At 32.0% G+C, this 19,578-nt stretch overlaps 1 protein-coding gene and 1 pseudogene across 1 annotated transcript; both read left to right on the top strand.

The window, feature by feature from the left end:
* The first annotated feature begins 223 nt into the window (after window positions 1-223).
* Window positions 224-1,305, top strand: LOC147790146 (exopolygalacturonase pseudogene; annotated as a pseudogene).
* A 14,478-nt stretch (window positions 1,306-15,783) lies between these two features.
* Window positions 15,784-17,594, top strand: LOC111784442 (exopolygalacturonase-like). The gene is made up of 4 exons (XM_087128340.1): window positions 15,784-15,995; window positions 16,081-16,383; window positions 16,489-17,007; window positions 17,113-17,594. The coding sequence occupies exons 1-4, from the start codon at window positions 15,861-15,863 to the stop codon at window positions 17,374-17,376; spliced, it is 1,221 nt and encodes a 406-aa protein (XP_086984466.1). The 5' UTR covers window positions 15,784-15,860; the 3' UTR covers window positions 17,377-17,594.
* Window positions 17,595-19,578: the final 1,984 nt, after the last annotated feature.

Raw genomic sequence — 19,578 nt, 5'->3', positions numbered from 1 at the left:
CAAAATATTTCTCTCAAATGAAATGGTTGAATTCACAGGCTTTAGCAGATGCATGGAAGGAAGCATGTGCGTCGGCCTCCAAGTAAAGTATTAGTTCCAAAAGGAACTTATCAATTAGGAGAATCCAGGCTTAAAGGTCCATGTAAAAAGTCCTATTGAGCTTCTAGTTGAAGGAACATTACAAGCTTCTCCTACCGACACGGAAGGAGATGAGTTGCTTGTTATGGAATACGTCGATCATTTGACATTGGCTGGTACTGGAGTTTTCGATGGCCAAGGAAAAGCTGGTTGGGAAAAGAATGATTGCCACCTGAAGAAAGAATGCAAAAAGCTTCCCATGGTAAATGCTCATACTACTTTAATTATAAAAAGAACCCATAATCTGGGTTAGCATTATATGTTTTAACACGGGAGTGTTTTTTCTTTGTTTGTTTAAAATGAGCAGAATTTGAAGTTCAATTTCATCACAAATTCGATAGTGAAGGACATAACTTCATTGGATAGCAAGAATTTTCATATCAGTGTTTTGGCCGGCAAGAATCTTACCTTCGATCACCTGAAAATTACTGCACCAGAGCATAGTCCCAACACCGATGGAATTCACATGGGTGATTCAGAAGACGTTTACATTCTCAATACCGCAATCGCAACGGGAGATGATTGTATATCTGTAGGATACACTAACAGAAAAATAACCATTAGTGATGTTACTTGCGGACCGGGACATGGCATTAGCATAGGCAGCTTGGGCAAGTATAAAACTGAAAAAGAAGTGGTAGGAGTTACAGTGAAGAAATGCAAATTAATCGGTACTACAAATGGTGTCAGGATCAAATCATGGCCAGATTCTGCCGTCTCATACCCAGCCTCTGACATGCATTTTGAAGATATTGAAATGGATAATGTTGCTAACCCTATCATCATAGATCAAGAATATTGTCCATGGAATCAATGCAATCGAAAGGTATGTATTAAAATCGTCGGTTTCCAACTTATTATCTTTTGAACAAGTATTAATTAATGTTTGTTTTGAACATCCAGGTTCCATCAACAATTAAGATTAGCAAAGTTAGTTTCAAGAATATCAGGGGCACATCTTCTACTCCCGTTGCAGTCAAACTTGTTTGCAGTAAAAGTCATCCATGTGAGGATGTGGAAATTACTGATATTGACCTCACTTATAGTGGTAAAGAAGGGTCAATTGTGTCTGAGTGTGCAAATGTGAAACCGACCGTTTCTGGAAAGCAAAACCCTCCCATATGTGCTAAACCAGCGCCACCTGAGACCACTCCGTCAACTGATTGAATAATATTTTAACGCCGACAAATGTTTCAAGCCATTCTTCCTATCATTTTTATTTTAGCTTTCAAAATTCGGTTTACAACATGCCACGATGTTGGGCCTGTTTTCAATAATATTATTTTTTACATTTAGGAGAAACAATACTTAACGCTTCTATTTTTCTACTGTAACAAAGTCGCTACCACATAATTGACATTGCTTTGAAGGAGGAAAAGATCATGAATTCAGTATCTAGAAAAATTACAAATGGAAAGTAATTAAAATTTATATCTAATAAATAATTTTAAAAACATGGCAATATAGATTTATGGAACACCATTAAAATTTCAAAACCTATTATATAAAGTGTACCATTTATAAAAATAAATATTAAAGACAAATGGTCCATTTATAATTTAATTCCAAGTAAACTATTATTGGAATTAACTTAGAAAACATCTGTCTAGCAATCTAGAAAGATCTACAGAGGACAAGAGTAATAAAGAAAAATAAAATCATAGATATTTCATTAGTTCACAAGAATAAGTACCAAATTAATCAAAGATATCATGAAAAAGGCTATCCTTATAAGAAGAGAGTAATAGCCCAAAAATAAATAAACAAATAAACAAATAAAAAAAATAGTTAAAATAATAATAATATTATTAATTAATTAATTAATTTAAATTAAAATTAAAATTAAAAAAAAAAAAAAAAAAAAAAATCTTTCCCCACCTCTCTACACTAACCTCTCCTCCCTCCCCACAATTATCTCTCCTCCACCCATCTTATGCCAACTGAAAAAAAAAAAAAAAAGAAAGAAACAGCAAAACAACTCAGATCTGAGAAGAAGTACAATGGCTAGTGCAGAGTTAGAGATTTTTGTCAGTTATTACGGTAAAATTCTATCTCAGATTTCCTTTTACTTTATAGTTATGGTGATAAGAAATTAATTTAGGATCAAATCTTCTTTCTTATCTTAACAGTCTAATAATCAGATCCCATATACAATTATTAGATTTTTGTTAGCATTTTAATTATACAAAATAAGGTTATAAGTTAGATTCAATAAAATTTGAGGGAGAGAGAGAGGGAGAATGAGGAAAGATTTGTTAAACAGTATTTAACAATAAAAGAAAATATAGACGTCAGTGAGCTCCTTTCAATTTTAAAACCTATTTACAAAATGAAAAAGATTAGAGAGAGAGGGAGGGAGATTGAGGAAAGATTTGTTAAACAGTATTTAACAATAAAAGGAAATATCAGAGTCAGTGAGCTCCTTTCAATTTTAAAACCTATTTACAAAATGAAAAAGATTAGAGAGAGGGCAATTTTAAAACCTATTTACAAAATGAAAAAGATTAGAGAGAGAGGGAGGGAGAGTAAGGAAAGATTTGTTAAACAGTATTTAACAATAATAGGAAATATCAGACAGCAGTGAGCTCCTTTCAATTTTTGTGTAACAGAAAACATTCAGAATTTTCATCAGAGGGCAGTAGCTTCTTTAAATTTTGTCCAACACAAAATATCATAATTTTAAGATGGCCAATGTAAATTAGAGTAATAATTTTATAGAGGTAAAACTTGAAACTGATGTCATGAGCTCATATAGGTTCACTCGGATTTCAAAGGACGGAATCGAACTTTCATTAAAGATATATTTGTGACAACGACTTAAGCTATCCAGGTAAGTGACCTTACTATCGGCATGGTTATTTTTTATGTTGACACGTGCCCTGTGGTTCTGCACGTGTCATATATATTAATATGTGTGAATTGTCTGTGGATCGATATGCTTCCTATATGTTATGTTATGTTATATAATATGTGGATTGTATGATAATAATTATGGTACGATGTGCTCTAGGAGATGTTTGAGATAGGATACGAGAAGGATGCACAAAACAAAATGTAACTATAGGAGTAAGATACGTTCATGAAACGTTAAGGTTAGGTTACATACCGGAGTGCTATGGATAGGAGAGATTGATGAAAGAATACGGTTAGGTTATGGGTAGAAAGGGATAGGTTTGTGATAGATTGATAGAACGATGGCGTTAGGATACGTGCTGGTGATGATATGACTAAGGTACGTCACGTAATGATATGTCTATGATAGGTATAAGAACGTTAAGGCTATGGTAAGTTAGAGAACGATATGACTATGAAGTGTTTACGTTATGACTTGGTTATGAGATGATACATTATATGCTAGATTATTGTGCTTAAGTATGAAATCATGTGAACGTGAATGTACGTTATTTATGCTGCTTAGTTGATGTGATATGAATGCATGTGACGATGTCTGGCCCTTGTACGATTATGGCTTGTTGTATGAGTATTGAAATGTAACTGAATGAATTGTATGACATGAAATATGGTAAATTGCATGATACATAACCGCGCTAGGAATATGTATGATATGTAACGAAATGAGAATGAGAATGAGAATGACATGTAAGCATGAAAACGTGACACGGGGTTATGTTCATTAAATGATGACTGTAGGACTAGTGGAACCTCATGCATATTGTGTGATCATGCATTTGGGGGGATACCCCTATCCCATCACGAGGGTTCGGACGCGTACATCCAAATGGCAGGATAACGATCGTTATGCCCTGCATAGCGCTGCCGTGACGGTTTTAGTTTTAACGGGTCCCGGTGGGCCCCCAGAGCATGCCCATCGGCTAGGGACAGTGGCCCAGCGGTGTGCGAACTAGCTGGTGAGCCCATACTCGCACGTATGGGCTGCGTGTAGAGTATATGGTACACGTCCACGATTACCTGTTAGGATTACACTGTAGGGAAAACGAAACGAAACAAAACGAAACGAAATGAAACGAAATGAAAGATAGGTCCCATCATTTCATTGCATGTGATTGTTGCATTTAACCCCAATAGTGGGGTCACTTACTGAGTATTTCTTTAAATACTCAAGCCATGTGCTACTACATTTTTCAGGTTAAGGCAAGGCATCCCTGTACGGCTGACGACGGCATCGTAACTCGAGATCATGGCACATGCATAGGATAGTGGCATTTATTTTCTTAGACTTAGGATAGAATAGGATGTTTTAAACTTAAACGATTATTTATTTTATTTCGAGTCTTTTGTTGTGCCATTTTAAAGATGTTTTCGAAACATGTAAGTCCATGGCTGTGTTTTAAGTTAAAGGTTATGTTTTATGGAATTTAAATGAAGTCTTCCGCATTCAATGTTTATGGTATGTATACAGTAGCGACCTTAAATTAAATAGAAAATTTTGGGTCGTTACAAAGAGTTTTGCTGAATCCATTGCAATACATAAAAAAACGAATGAAAATAGAACCAACAATCATTATGATTTGTTTGTTTCGAAAAATATCTTATCATTACGATTTGCTTGTTTTGGAAAATATCTTATCCCAGAGGGCTTAGAAAGTTCAGAATCCTACTTTGAATAGAAATGATGTCCATAGAAATACAGGATTTTACAATGCAAATAAGGTAAAAACTAGTTTTAGATAAAAGAAGCAAACATGTCGATAGATATAAAAACAATTCTAGAAAGAGTTGAAATATTTATGAAACAACTTAAAAAGGGGAGGGATTATTTGTGAACGTATCAAAATTTTGTTGGGTATTTTGCTGAGGAGAAAGGGAGAAGTACTTTCGGAGCCTCCATTGGTCACTAAAATGTCAGCTTATTAGTAGAAAAGCTTTGACGATGATGAAGATCGACTCGAGAAGCCTCGACCATGAGAGGCCCCTACTCTCTCAAGTCAAAATGTTAGTGTTTGATGATTTAGAATAAAATGTCGAAGAAAAGGAGTGTATGAAACAGTAAAAAGGTGCTTAAAATCAAAACCCTAATCCGGGACGTTTGAAGCATGTGTTAAAAAAAACTGAGTAACAATCGATGTTTTTCGAAAGTTTCCTTAGGAATGATCAAGCTTGATGATTTAGAATAAAATGTCAAAGAAAAGGACTGTATAAAACAGTAAAATCGTGCTTAAAATCGAAACCCTAATCCGAAACGTATCAAGCACGTGCTAAAAAACTGAGTAACGGTCGATATTTTTTTTGTAATTTTTTGAGAAAATGATCAAGCTTGACGTTTTAGAATGGAGTGTCGAAAAAAAAAAAAAAAAAAAAGGAGTGTATAAAACAGTAAAAAAAAATGTTTAAAATCGAAACCCTATTTTTCGACATTCTATTATAAATCATCAAGGTTGATCATTCACCAAGAAAATTTTGAAAAACATCAACCGTTACTCAATATTTTTAGCACGTGCTTCAAAAGTCCCGAATTAAGTTTTTCGAAATTCTCTTGGGGAATTTTCAACCTTGATGATTTAGAATAGAATGTCGAAGAAAAGGAGTGTATAAAACAGCAAAAAAGTGTTTAAAACCGAAACCCCAAGTTTATTACCATTTCCGACATTTTCGACCCTTCTAAAGTTGTTTTTGACCTTATTGAGGGCATTTTAAGTCTGTAAGACTTCTATTTGCTCAAATTTTGATATATTTTTTTTTTTTTTAGCTAAAACTAGGAGTAATCAATATGTTTAGCTAAACTAAGTTTAATAATATGTCCTAAGAACACCTATAAAATAGTTAGGGAATCGGGGCTAAACAAGGAAGTGACTCTACCTTTGTTGGTTGGAAGGATTGTATGATGAAGATGTTGGCCTTTTCGCCCTTAATCTAAAATTAATTAAATTTTAATTAATTAATTAATTGATGTTTTGATGATAACAAATCTACCTTCAATTATTAACCATTCTTAGTATTTTGTCCATGTTGGGAATAACGATTTCAACCGTCTTTTTTTTTTTCGTAACCCAAAAAAATTAAATAATTAAAATAATAATTTTTCCTAAACTACTCCCTACTAACCCCTCCCTCTCTCAACTATCTCTCCTCAACCAATTCATCCGTCAAAAACCCAAATCAGAATACTGGATGCATCTGAGGTTCCTACAATGAAAAAAAAAATACCAACAACCAGATTTGCAAGGAGAGATGGATATTTAATTATTGAAGAGAGATCTTGCTTTGTTATTAACGTAAGTCATATTTCAGATCTCTTTTTCATTTATCCCAATGATTTCTTTTTCCTTTATCTAATGGATCAGAATCAGATCTCTTGTTCCCTGCCCATTTATTTAGATTTTGGTTATCAGGTTATAGAAAATTAACCATGACTGAACAGAGGGAAAAAATGGAAGATAAGAAGTAAATACAAGACAGAGAGAAAGAAAAGATTTTGTTTTGGTTATCAGGTTATAGAAAATTAATCATAATTGAGGCTAATATATGTTTATAAAAAAATACAGAAATAGAGAAAAAAAGAGAGGGAAGATAAGAAGTAAATAGTGGATAGGGGAAAGAAAAGATTTTTTTTAAAAAAAAAATTTAACAAGGATTTGGTAAGAAAAATTTATCTATGATATCTACGAATTTAAATGATAACAAAATTAAAGGAAAAAAGAGAGGAAAACAAGATAAAAGAAAGATTTGGAAGGAAGAATTAATGATAACATAAGAAAGAAAAAATAATAAAAACAAGATAAAAGAAAGATTTTGGAAGGAAGAAAAAATACAAAGAGAAGACTAGAGAAAAGCTAGAATACTGTTAATAAACTCAAAAGAAAAAAAGAAGAGAAAAAGAGGAAATACATCAAAGAAGAAAAAAATAAATAAATAAAGAGGGAAGGAAAGAAAGGGAGGAGGAAATACAGAGAGAAAATATCGTTAATAAAAAGAAAAGAAAAGAAAAAGAGGAAATACATAAAAGAAGAAAAAAATAAATAAATAAAGAGGGAAGGAAAGAAAGGGAGGAGGAAATATAGAGAGAAGGAAGAGAAAAATTGACATCATGGACCAATCAAATTCAAAACAAGATACTTGACGGGATGATGTGGTGACAAAATTGACATCATGAACCAGCAGCAAAATTGACATTATAGACCAATCGAAGTATGACATTTATAACTTTGATAGAGTAACAAATAGTGGAGTTTTCAATTACATTTACAAAAGTTTTCGATTACTGAGGAGTAATTGAATTATAAAATCATTTCAATTAAATTTATAAAAGTTTTCGGTTACTTTAAAATGGAAAGAAATTATAATGATTTCATTTACATTTATGAAAATTAGTTACTTATAAATGAAAAAAAAATTTCGTAATGGAAAGAAATTATAATGATTTCATTTACATGAAAAGTAGTTTTGAGAAAAAAAATTATTTGAATTACAAAATCATTCCAATTAAATTTAGAAGGATTTCAATTAAATTTATAAAACTTTTCAATTACTTTTAAAATGTTACTCACATGGTTTTCATTAACATTTATTTATTTATTATATTATTACATTTCTATATGTTATATATATATTTAAATGAAACATGTGGTCTATAATTTTTTTACGATAAATTTAAAAATAAATAAATATTATTTTTTTGTAGTCCACGTTTTGGTTCACGTTTTAGTGGTCCACGTTTCGGTTCAAGTTTTAGTGGTCCGTATCAATTCCTATTTTTACAACTTGATCGCTATTTCAACTATCACCTCTTCATATTTTTTCATAACAGAACACACAAAACATTTCAATACACAAGTTTCATAGTTTCTTAGATCTAATTTTTTTTAAAAAGCCTCCATGGTTGCTCTCTTCAAAACCTTCCAATTCTATTTCTTTTTTATCTTATTCCTCAGAGAGATGTCTGGTTGCTCTCTCCAAAAGCTTCCAATTCTATTTCTTTTTTATCTTATTCCTGAGAGAGATGTCTATTGTCTTGTGATAAAATTGTAAATCTATTACTTTAGAGAGTTGTGGTGTGTTTCTATAAGATTTCAGACAATTGTACCGGTTTGATCCTGAGCCGTGGAAAGGATTGAGTTTGCTCTTGAACTCGTAAAAAGAGCGGTGTACCAGTTTGATCATGAGCCGTGGACAGGATTGAGTTTGCTCTTGAACTCGTAAAAGAAGCGGTGTAGCGGTTGGGCTTTGATCCGAGGAAAGAGTCAGAAAGTTTTATTCAAATTCCCAAGAGGCGCTTGGGGAGTGGAGTAGGTCGAGTTTGACCGAACCACTATAAAACTACGGTGTTATATTTTCTAACTCTTTTCCTATTTAAATTCTAAGGTGTTATATTTTCTAACTCTTTTCCTATTTAAATTCTAAATTTTAAGTTTTATGGCATGTTATAAGTTTTATTGTTATTAAAAAAAAATTAATAATTACATGGTTGAAACCCTATTCATCCCCTCTAGGTTGTCATTTCAATCCAACAATTGGTATCAGAGCATGTTGCTTTTATTGATTTTTTTTATATAAACTTTATTTTTAGAGCTTATGGCAAATCTACGTGTTAAAAACTGTTTTTGTGACGGACAATCAACTTCTAGACCTCCTTATTTTGATGGAACAAATTATACATATTGGAAAGCTAGAACGAAAATTTTTTTGCGATCGATTGATTATGAATTATGGTTGAATGTTAGTAAAGGTCCTTTAATTCCAATAAAAATTATTAATAACATTGAGGAGCTTAAATTAGAGAATGAATTTGATGAACACGATATAAAAAAATGTTCTTTTAATGCTAGTGCTATACAATATCTTTATTGTGCCCTAAGTAATGATGAATTTAATAGAGTATCTGTGTTGTTCAACATATGAAATTTGGAAAACTCTTGAAGTAACTCACGAGGGAACAAATCAAGTTAAAGAAACAAACATTAGCATGTTAGCTCATAATAAAATGTATGCAAATGAATTTGATGAAAAAGTAGCAAAGTTTTGCTTCATGGCTCATGGTGACAAAAGAGGATGAAGTCATGGCTCAGGGTAACAAAGAGGATGAAAAAGACGAAGTAATTCTTGAATCTCCCTCTTACGATGAATTATTTAAAAATTTTTAGGAGATGCAACTTGATTTAGAAAAACTTAGTTCAGAGTATGTTATGCTTCAAAAGAAATATAAGGCTTCAATTATAAAAAATGAGTCAAAGTATGTTATGCTTCAAAAGAAATATAAGGCTTCAATTATTAAAAATGAGTCTTTATTAAATGAAATTTCTTGTTTGAAAGAGAATAATCATAATGTTGTAAAATTTGATATACCCCGTAAAAAACAGGCAAATGATTGTGATGAGAAAACTGCTACTTGATAAAATTAAGTTTCTTGAGGAGGATTGTTATGAAAAAGATAAGTTAATTAAATTACTCAAAGAAAAGGAATCAAATACTATACAAGAACTTGGTAAAACTAAAGAGTCTATTCAAAAGTTAACTATAGGTGCTCAAAAATTAGATAAAATAATTGAACCAGGTAAGCTTTATGAATATAAAAGAGGATTAGGCTATATTGATGAATGTTCTATACCTTCAAGTTCTAAAACAATATTTGTTAAAGCATCCCCATTATGTCTAAGCCTAACCCATGCAAATTTGTATCTCAGTATGATAAATCTAGATTTGTGCCTATAAGTCATTATTGTGGTGTTGAAAGTCATATTAGACCTAATTGCTTTAAATTGAAAAATTTTCAAAACTTTCCTTCCGAAAGAAAATTTTCTCAAAATGTAAAATTTAACAATGTTTTAAGAAATAATTTTTCTATTAAAAATAGAATACATAAACTTAGTCCAAGAAATAAATTTATGCATGATGCTGTTTGTTTCTAGTATGGTAAGTTTTTTAATATGAATGCAAACATGATTCCTAAATTTGTGAAAACTAACTTGTTAGGACCCAAACAAGTATGGGTACTAAAAGATCAATTTTGAATATCTTTGTTTATAAGTTTATTTGAAAGCCTCCAAGAAAAATAAGTGGTATTTGGACCGTGGTTGCTCAAGACACATGACGGGAAACCAATCCAAGTTTATGAGTCTTTCCAAGAAGGATGGTGGCTTAGTAACCGTTGGCGACAAATAAGAAGAAGGGTAAAATAATTGGTAAGGGTACTATAGTTAATTTACTTCGTTTTGATGATAAAACATAAAAATGATGTTTTTGAAAAGATTGGCTAATTTTGTAAAAAGAGTTCAAAATGAATTTTTTTTTTCTCTTTACTAAATTAGGAGTGACCATGGAGGAGAATTTGATAGTGTAGCCTTTGAAAATTTTTGTAAAGATAATGGTTTTTATCATCACTTCTCTCTGAGGACTCTTCCACAAAACGGTGTGATTGAAAGAAAAAAAAATCGTACTTTACAAGAATTTACTAGATCAATGTTAAATGAATATGATTTACCTAAATATTTTTGGGCGGAAGCTGTTAATACCGCCGGTTATGTATCAAAAGTTTTTTTTTTTTTTTTTTTTTTTTTGTTGCAAATGTTTTATTTTGAACAACAAAGAAAAGTTGAGAAAATTTGATTCTAAGACGGATATTGGTATTTTTCTTGGTTATTCATCTACTAGTAAAGATTATAGAGTTTTCAATAAGAGAACTATAGTTATAGAAGAATCTATGCACGTGGTATTTGATGAATCTTATAATGATATTTCTAATGAGTTGATTTGTAGTAATGATTTAGAAAGAAATTTTGGAGATTTGTCTGCAATGACAAAGGAAGAGAAATTCTTTCAAGTAAAGAAGTGAACTTAAATGAAAAGAAGAAGAAAGTTCTTGTCAATGACAAAGGGAGAGAAACTCTCTCAAGTAAAGAAGAAGTGAGCTTAAATGAAAAGAAGGAAGAAAGTTCTTCATCAGTGCCAAAAGTATAGAGGTATGCCTCATCTCATCTCAAGGACTTGATTATTAGTGATCTCGAACAAGGTGTGAAAACTCGTTTCTTTATTAATTTATTTAATAATCTTGCTTTTGTTTCTCAAATTGAACCAAAAAGTCTTAAAGATGCCGAAAATGATGAGTTTTGGACTTTAGGAACTAAATCAATTTGAAAGGAACAAAGTTTGGGAATTAGTCCCTAGTCCCTCTAATATTTCCATTATTGGAACCAAATGGGTTTTAGAAATAAAATTGATGAAAATGGGAATATCATTAAAAATAAAGCTAGACTTGTAGCTCAAGGTTATTGTCAGGAGGAAGCTATAGACTATGAAGAAACTTTTGCACCCGTTGCTAGACTAGAAGCTATTAGAATGTTACTTGCATTTGCTTCTTACAATAATTTTATATTATATCAAATGGATATGAAAAGTGCATTTGGTTACATTATGGAGAAAGTTTATGTAAAACAGCCCTTGGATTTGAAAATTTTGATTTTCCACCTCATGTCTATGAGTTGAAAAAGGCTTTTTTATGGCTTAAAACAAGCTCCAAAAGCTTGGTACAGTAGACTTAGTCTGAGTAATTTTCTTATTGAGAATGATTTTAAAATGGGTAAACTCGACACAACTCTCTTTATTAAAATGAAAGAAAAAATATATGTATTAGTGCAAATATATGTGAATTATATTATATTTGGTTCTACTAATCCTTCTTTATGGGAAGAATTTTCTAAATGTATGATGAGTATGATGGGAGAGCTCAGTTTCTTTCTTGGACTTCAAATCAAACAACTGAAAGATGGTATCTTCCTAAATCCAGAGAAATACACCAAGGATTTACTCAAAGGTTCAAGTTCAATGAACGTAAGAGAGTACCTTATCAAGGTATGATTGACAAGGTAAGAGAGACTACTCTCTTGGACTCCAATGAGCACATCTACCGAGCTTGACAAGGATGAAAAAGGTAAATGTGTAGATATAAAATCTTATCGATGTATGATTGGATCTTTACTTTACTTGACTGCTAGTAGACTTGATATTATGTTTAGTGTATGTCTTTATGCTAGGTTTCAATCTTGTCCTAAGGAATCTCATCTATATGCCGTTAAAAGAATATTTAAATATTTGCTTGGAACTATTAATTTAGGATTGTGGTATCCTAGAAATGCTGAGTTTAAATTTGTAGGATATTCTGATGCGGATTTTGTAGAAAGTTTACTTGATCCTAAAAGTACTAGTGGAACTTGTCAATTTCTTGGTAGTTCATTAGTTTCTTGGTTTAGTAAAAAGTAAAATTCGGTTGTCTTATCTACTACAGAAGCGGAATATATTGCGGTTGCTAGTTGTTGTGCTCAAATTCTTTGGATGAAACAAACTCTTCGTGACTTTGGATTAAAATTTGATAGTGTGCCTATCTTTTGTGATAACACCAGTGATATTAATTTAACCAAAAATCCTGTTCATCATTCTAGAACTAAACATATTGACATTAGACATCATTTTATTAGAGAGCATATGCAAAATGGACATATTATTCTTGATTTTATAAACCCTAATAATCAATTAGCAGATATTTTTCCAAGCTGTTAAATGAAGATTTTTTTTTGCAAAAATAGGCTTGAGCTTGGTATTATTCGGTGTGATATATCTTGAATTTGAGTTTGGTATTACTCGGTGTGATATATCTTGAATTTTATAATCTTTATTATAGGCATGTTCTTAGGAGAGCATGTCATTCTTTTATTGTTCTTTTTTTATGATTACAGAGGGAGAGAAAATTAGTAAAAAATATGCTCTAAGTTTGTTATTTTATAATGAATGAATCGCTTCGTTGTTATTTTATAATTAATGAATTTGTGTTATTTCATAATTTATTGAAACATTAATATAGAGGGAGAATATGGATTTGAGTGAATTTCAAATTTATAATAATATATTAGAATGCTTATCATGATGCATCAATATTATTATTTAGATATGTGCATTATTTTAAATTTTATGGTTTTATGGATTTCATACTATTTTTCTTGAAATGGTTTGTCATCATAAAAAAGGAAGATGGTTGGTTTTTGGCCCTTAATCTAAAATTAATTAATTTTAATTAATTAATTAATTAATTGATGTTTTGATAATAACAAACCTAACTTCAATTATTAACCATTCTCAGTTTTGTCCACAGTGTAAGGTTGGAAATAACGATTTCAATGTCTTTTTTGGTTCACTTAAATTAGAGATAGAACGAACAAGTTTCAGTCAAAACAAGATACCCGACGTGATGATGTGGCGGCAAAATTGACATCATGGACCAATCAAATTCAAAACAAGATACCTGACTGACGTGATGATGTGGTGACAAAATTGACATCATGGACCAGCAGCAAAATTGACCTCATAGACCAATCGAAGTATGACATTTATATGATAGAGTAACAAATAGTGGAGTTTTCAATTACATTTATAAAAGTTTTCCATTATTTTTGAATTAAAAGAGGAGTATTTGAATTATAAAATCATTTCAATTACATTTATAAAAAATTTCGGTTACTTTTAAATGAAAAAACAATTATAATAATTTCATTTACATTTATGAAAACTAGTGTTACTCATAAATAAAAAAAAAAATTATTTTCAATGGAAAGAAATTAGAATGATTTTATTTATGAAAACTAGTTTTCTAAAATTATTTGAATTACAAAATCATTTCAATTACATAATGATTTGAATTAGATCTATAAAACTTTTCAATTACTTTTAAAATGTTACCCACATTGTTTTCATTAACATTTTTTTTATTATATTATTACATTTCAATATGTTATATATATATATGAATTTAAAATGTTTCTAATATTTATTTAAAATAATATATATAGATATATATTTAAATGAAACATGAGGTCTATAATTTTTTACGATAAATTTTAAAATAATTAAATATTATTTTTTTGTGGTCCGTATCAATTCCTATTTTTAAGTTGATCGCTATTTCAACTCATCACCTCTTCATATTTTTTAAAAACACAACACACAGAACATTTCACAATACACAAGTTTCATAGTTTCCTCGATCTAAATTTTTTTAAAAGCCTCCATTTTTGCTCTCTCCAAAAGCTTCCAATTCTATTTCTTTTTTATCTTATTCGTGAGAGAGATGTCTATTGTATTGTGAGAAAATTGTAAATCTAATACTTCACAGAGTTGTGGTGTGTTTCTATAAGATTTCAGACAATTGTACCGGTTTGATCCTGAGCTGTGGAAAGGATTGAGTTTGCTCTTGAACTCGTAAAAAGAGCGGTGTATCGGTTTGATCCTGAACCGTTGAAAGGATTGAGTTTGCTCTTGAACTCGTAAAAGGAGCGGTGTAGTGGTTGGGCTCTGATATAAGGAAAGAGTCAGAAAGCTTTATTCAAATTCCCAAGAGGCGCTTGGGGAGTGGAGTAGGTCAAGTTTGACCGAACCACTATAAAACTATGGTGTTATATTTTCCAACTCTTTTCCTATTTAAATTCTAAATTTTAAGTTTTATTGTTATTAAAAAAAATTAATAATTACATGGTTGAAACCCAATTCACCCCCTCTAGGATTGTCATATCGATCCAACATAAGAAGCATGCCTGCCCTGTGGCCCCTACATGCACAGAATTAGGAATGTTATGCGATTTTAAGTATGTTACGTGATGACCTATGATGCCATGGTATGAATGTGTGTGATGCCATGCTACGTCATGATATGTAATGCCATGTGAAGCCATGTTATGAATGTGTGTGATATAAGTCATGATAAGTACTATTCATACATGATGCATGTGTGTACTATGACAGGAGTGAAGGGAAAAACGAAATGATTCTTATTATATTCTATGATTTTAAGCTATGGGGACCTCGTGCATTTATCAATGTCATGTGCATAAGGATATTTCCTCGTCATGTTATGTTAGTACAGACGCGAACCTTCGATATTTTTTTTCATCATCATATCATGTGAGCCTTTCACTCTGTGGTGTCCGGCGACGCATTAGCATGTTTAGATCGATGAAGCCAGATCCAGGGGTACGTATACGAGTCCGCCTGCTAGGTCCATGTGTGCGTGCGTGGGCCGTGTATGTGGAAGTACCACACATCCAACCCTACCTAAACTGGAAGGAACGCAAGCTCATGATACGTTGTTTTAAAAGATAGGTTCCATCATGTATGTGTATGTTTGCATTACCGGACTCCAACAATGAGGTTACTTACAGAGTATTTACTAAAATACTCAAGCTACATGCTACCCTTTTGTTTCATGTAAAGGTAAAGCGTCCATGCACGGATAACGATGAATGCTGGAATGGTAATGGAAGCTGAGATAGGACGGTAGTATGCATTGTTTTCAATTAATAGTTCCATAGGTAGCTTTCCATTTTCAAACTAAAAATCTATGTTAATGTTTTATTTTGACGATGTTATTATTTTTATTTACTGTTTTAGATTAAACATATAAGTTCATGGCTTGGTTTAAAATGTTTTATTTAGATTTTCGCATATGTTATTAAAGGCATGCACGTAATGACGTCCGTGATCTAGGTAAGAAAATTAGGGCATTACACTATTACTTATAGGGCCTGCCTCGAACCAGACCAGTCCTCCATCATTTAAGGTAAAACTAATTATAGGGCCTGCCTTAAACCACATACTGATTTTTTTTTAACAAATTTAGGTAGTTTGAATTGGTTATTTTTGTGTTGGTATATAAAGAGAGTTTGAGTTGGTGAATGCATTCAAATCAATTGTTATTTCTAAGAAGTTTGGGAACTTGAACCAAAAGAAAATAAGGCAAAGTAGAAGAGACAAGTGAACTAGAAAGGATGGGATTGATATCAAAGTTTATGGCATTAATACCACTACTGCTATTGTTGGTGGCTAATGCTACCGCTGATGCTACTAGCGGTGTTTTTGATATTACAAAATTTGGTGCCAAACCTAATGCTGATGTTACTCAAGTACGTGTATATTTGTTTAAGTTGATAAACTAAAATTTCATTTTGTATAAAATATTTCTCTCAAATGAAATGGTTGAATTCACAGGCTTTAGCAGATGCATGGAAGGAAGCATGTGCGTCGGCTACTCCAAGTAAAGTATTAGTTCCAAAAGGAACTTATCAATTAGGAGAATCCAGGCTCAAAGGTCCATGTAAAAGTCCTATTGAGCTTCTAGTTGAAGGAACATTACAAGCTTCTCCTACCGACACGGAAGGAGATGGGTTGCTTGTTATGGAATACGTCGATCATTTGACATTGGCTGGTACTGGAGTTTTCGATGGCCAAGGAAAAGCTGGTTGGGAAAAGAATGATTGCCACCTGAAGAAAGAATGCAAAAAGCTTCCGATGGTAAATGCTCGTACTACTCTAATTATAGAAAGAACCCATAATCTGGGTTAGCATTATATGTTTTAACACGGGAGTGTTTTTTCTTTGTTTGTTTAAAATGAGCAGAATTTGAAGTTCAATTTCATCACAAATTCGATAGTGAAGGACATAACTTCATTGGATAGCAAGAATTTTCATATCAATGTTTTGGCCGGCAAGAATCTTACCTTCGATCACCTGAAAATTACTGCACCAGAGCATAGTCCCAACACCGATGGAATTCACATGGGTGATTCAGAAGACGTTTACATTCTCAATACCGCAATCGCAACGGGAGATGATTGTATATCTGTAGGATACACTAACAGAAAAATAACCATTAGTGATGTTACTTGCGGACCGGGACATGGCATTAGCATAGGCAGCTTGGGCAAGTATAAAACTGAAAAAGAAGTGGTAGGAGTTACAGTGAAGAAATGCAAATTAATCGGTACTACAAATGGTGTCAGGATCAAATCATGGCCAGATTCTGCCGTCTCATACCCAGCCTCTGACATGCACTTTGAAGATATTGAAATGGATAATGTTGCTAACCCTATCATCATAGATCAAGAATATTGTCCATGGAATCAATGCAACCGAAAGGTATGTATTAAAATCGTCGGTTTTCAACTTATTATCTTTTGAACAAGGTTTTCAACTTATTATCTTTTGAACAAGTATTAATTAATGTTTGTTTTGAACATCCAGGTTCCATCAACAATTAAGATTAGCAAAGTTAGTTTCAAGAATATCAGGGGCACATCTTCTACTCCCGTTGCAGTCAAACTTGTTTGCAGTAAAAGTCATCCATGTGAGGATGTGGAAATTGCTGATATTGACCTCACTTATAGTGGTAAAGAAGGGCCAATTGTGTCTGAGTGTGCAAATGTGAAACCGACCGTTTCTGGAAAGCAAAACCCTCCCATCTGTGCTAAACCAGCGCCACCTGAGACCACTCCGTCAACTGATTGAATAATCTTTTAACGCCGACAAATGTTTCAATCATTTTTATTTTAGCTTTCAAAATTCGGTTTACAACATGCCACGATGTTGGGCCTGTTTTCAATAATTGGATTTTTTTACATTTAGGAGAAACAATACTTAACGATTCTATTTTTCTACTGTACTAAAGTCGCTACCACATAATTGACATTGCTTTGAAGGAGGAGAAGATCATGAATTCAGTATCACACTGTTCGTGGAGGTTCCTTAGAATGGAAAAGTTACAAATGGAAAGTAATTAAAATTTATATCTAATAAATAATTTTAAAATCACGGCAAATATAGATTTATGGAACACCATTAAAATTTCAAAACCAAGTGTACCGTTTATAAAAATAAATATTAAGGACAAAGGGTCCATTTATAATTTAATTCAAAGTAAACTATTATTGGAATTAACTTAGAAAATATGTGTGTAGCAATCTAGAAAGATCTAGAGAGGACAAGAGTAATAAAGGAAAATAAAATCATAGATATTTCATTAGTTCATAAGAATAAGTACCAAATTAATCAAAGATATCAAGAAAAAGGCTATCCTTATAAGAAGAGTTTTGCTGAATCCATTGCAATGCATCAAAAACGAATGAAAATAGAACCAACAATCATTATGATTTGTTTGTTTCGGAAAATATCTTATCATTACAATTTGCTTGTTTTGGAAAATATCTTATCCCAGAGGGCGTAGAGAGTTCAGAATCCTAATTTGAATAGAAATGATGTCCATAGAAATACAGGATTTTAAGATGTAAATAAGGTAAACACTAGTTTTAGATTAAAAAAAAAAAAAAAAAAGCAAACATGTTGATAGATATAAAAACAATTCTAGAAAGAGTTGAAATATTTCTGAAACAACTTAAAAAGGGGAGGGATTATTTGTGAACGTATCAAAATTTTGTTGGGCATTTTGCTGATTTGAAAGGGAGAAGTACTTTGGGAGCCTCCATTGGTCACTAAAATGTCAGCTTATTAGTAGAAAAGCTTTGACGAGGATGAAGATCGACTCGAGAAGCCTCGACCATGAGAGGCCCCTACTCTCTCTAGTCAAAATGTTAGTGTTTGATGATTTAGAATAAAATGTCGAAGAAAAGGAGTGTATGAAACAGTAAAAATGTGCTTAAAATCAAAACCCTAATCCGGGACGTTTGAAGCATGTGCTAAAAAAAACTGAGTGACGATCGATGTTTTTCGAAAGTTTCCTTAGGAATGATCAAGCTTGATGATTTAGAATAAAATGTCGAAGAAAAGGAGTGTATAAAACAGTAAAATCGTGCTTAAAATCGAAACCCTAATCCGGAACGTTTCAAGCACGTGCTAAAAAACTGAGTAACGGTCGATGTTTCTTTGTAATTTTCTGAGAAAATGATCAAGCTTGACGATTTAGAATGGAATGACGAAAAAAAAAAAACAAAACAAAAAAGGAGTGTATAAAACAGTAAAAAAAAGTGTTTAAAATCGAAACCCTAATTTTCGACATTCTATTATAAATCATCAAGGTTGATCATTCACCAAGAAAATTTCGTAAAACATCAACCGTTACTCAGTATTTTTAGCACGTGCTTCAAAAGTCCCGAATTAAGTTTTTCGAAATTCTCTTGGGGAATTTTCAACCTTGATGATTTAGAATAGAATGTCGAAGAAAAGGAGTGTATAAAACAGCAAAAAGTGTTTAAAATCGAAACCCCAAGTTTATTACCATTTCCTGCATTTTCGACCCTTCTAAAGTTGTTTCTAACTTATTGATGGCATTTTAAGTCGGTAAGACTCCTATTTGCTCAAATTTTGATATTTTTTTTTAGCTAAAACTAGGAGTAATTAATATGTTTAGCTAAACTAAGTTCAATAATATGTCCTAAGAACACCGATAAAATAGTTAGGGAATCAAGACTAAACAAGTAAGTGACTCTACCTTTGTTGGTTGGAAGGATTGTATGATGAAGAGGCATGCCTGCCCTTTGGCCCCCTACATGCACAGAATTAGGAATGTTATGCGATTTTAAGTATGTTATGTGATGACCTATGATGCCATGGTACGATTGTGTGTGATGCCATGCTACGTCATGATATGTAATGCCATGTGAAGCCATGTTATGAATGTGTGTGATATAAGTCATGATAAGTACTATTCATACATGATTCATGTGTGTACCATGACATGAATGAAGGGAAAAACGA

The sequence above is a fragment of the Cucurbita pepo genome, chromosome 11 (genome assembly GCF_057944985.1).
Source record: "Cucurbita pepo subsp. pepo isolate OVF chromosome 11, ASM5794498v1, whole genome shotgun sequence".
Classification (NCBI taxonomy): domain Eukaryota; kingdom Viridiplantae; phylum Streptophyta; class Magnoliopsida; order Cucurbitales; family Cucurbitaceae; genus Cucurbita; species Cucurbita pepo.
The sequence above is the reverse complement of the archived record's forward strand: the minus strand, read 5'-3'. Positions and strand labels throughout refer to the sequence as shown.

Bases quoted from the DNA above. Each gene is read 5' to 3' on its own strand.
- LOC111784442 (XM_087128340.1), top strand. From the start codon at position 15,861: ATGGGATTGATATCAAAGTTTATGGCATTAATACCACTACTGCTATTG. The intron at 15,996-16,080 runs GTACGTGTATAT...TTGAATTCACAG, and splicing joins CTAATGCTGATGTTACTCAA to GCTTTAGCAGATGCATGGAA. The intron at 17,008-17,112 runs GTATGTATTAAA...TTGAACATCCAG, and splicing joins GGAATCAATGCAACCGAAAG to GTTCCATCAACAATTAAGAT.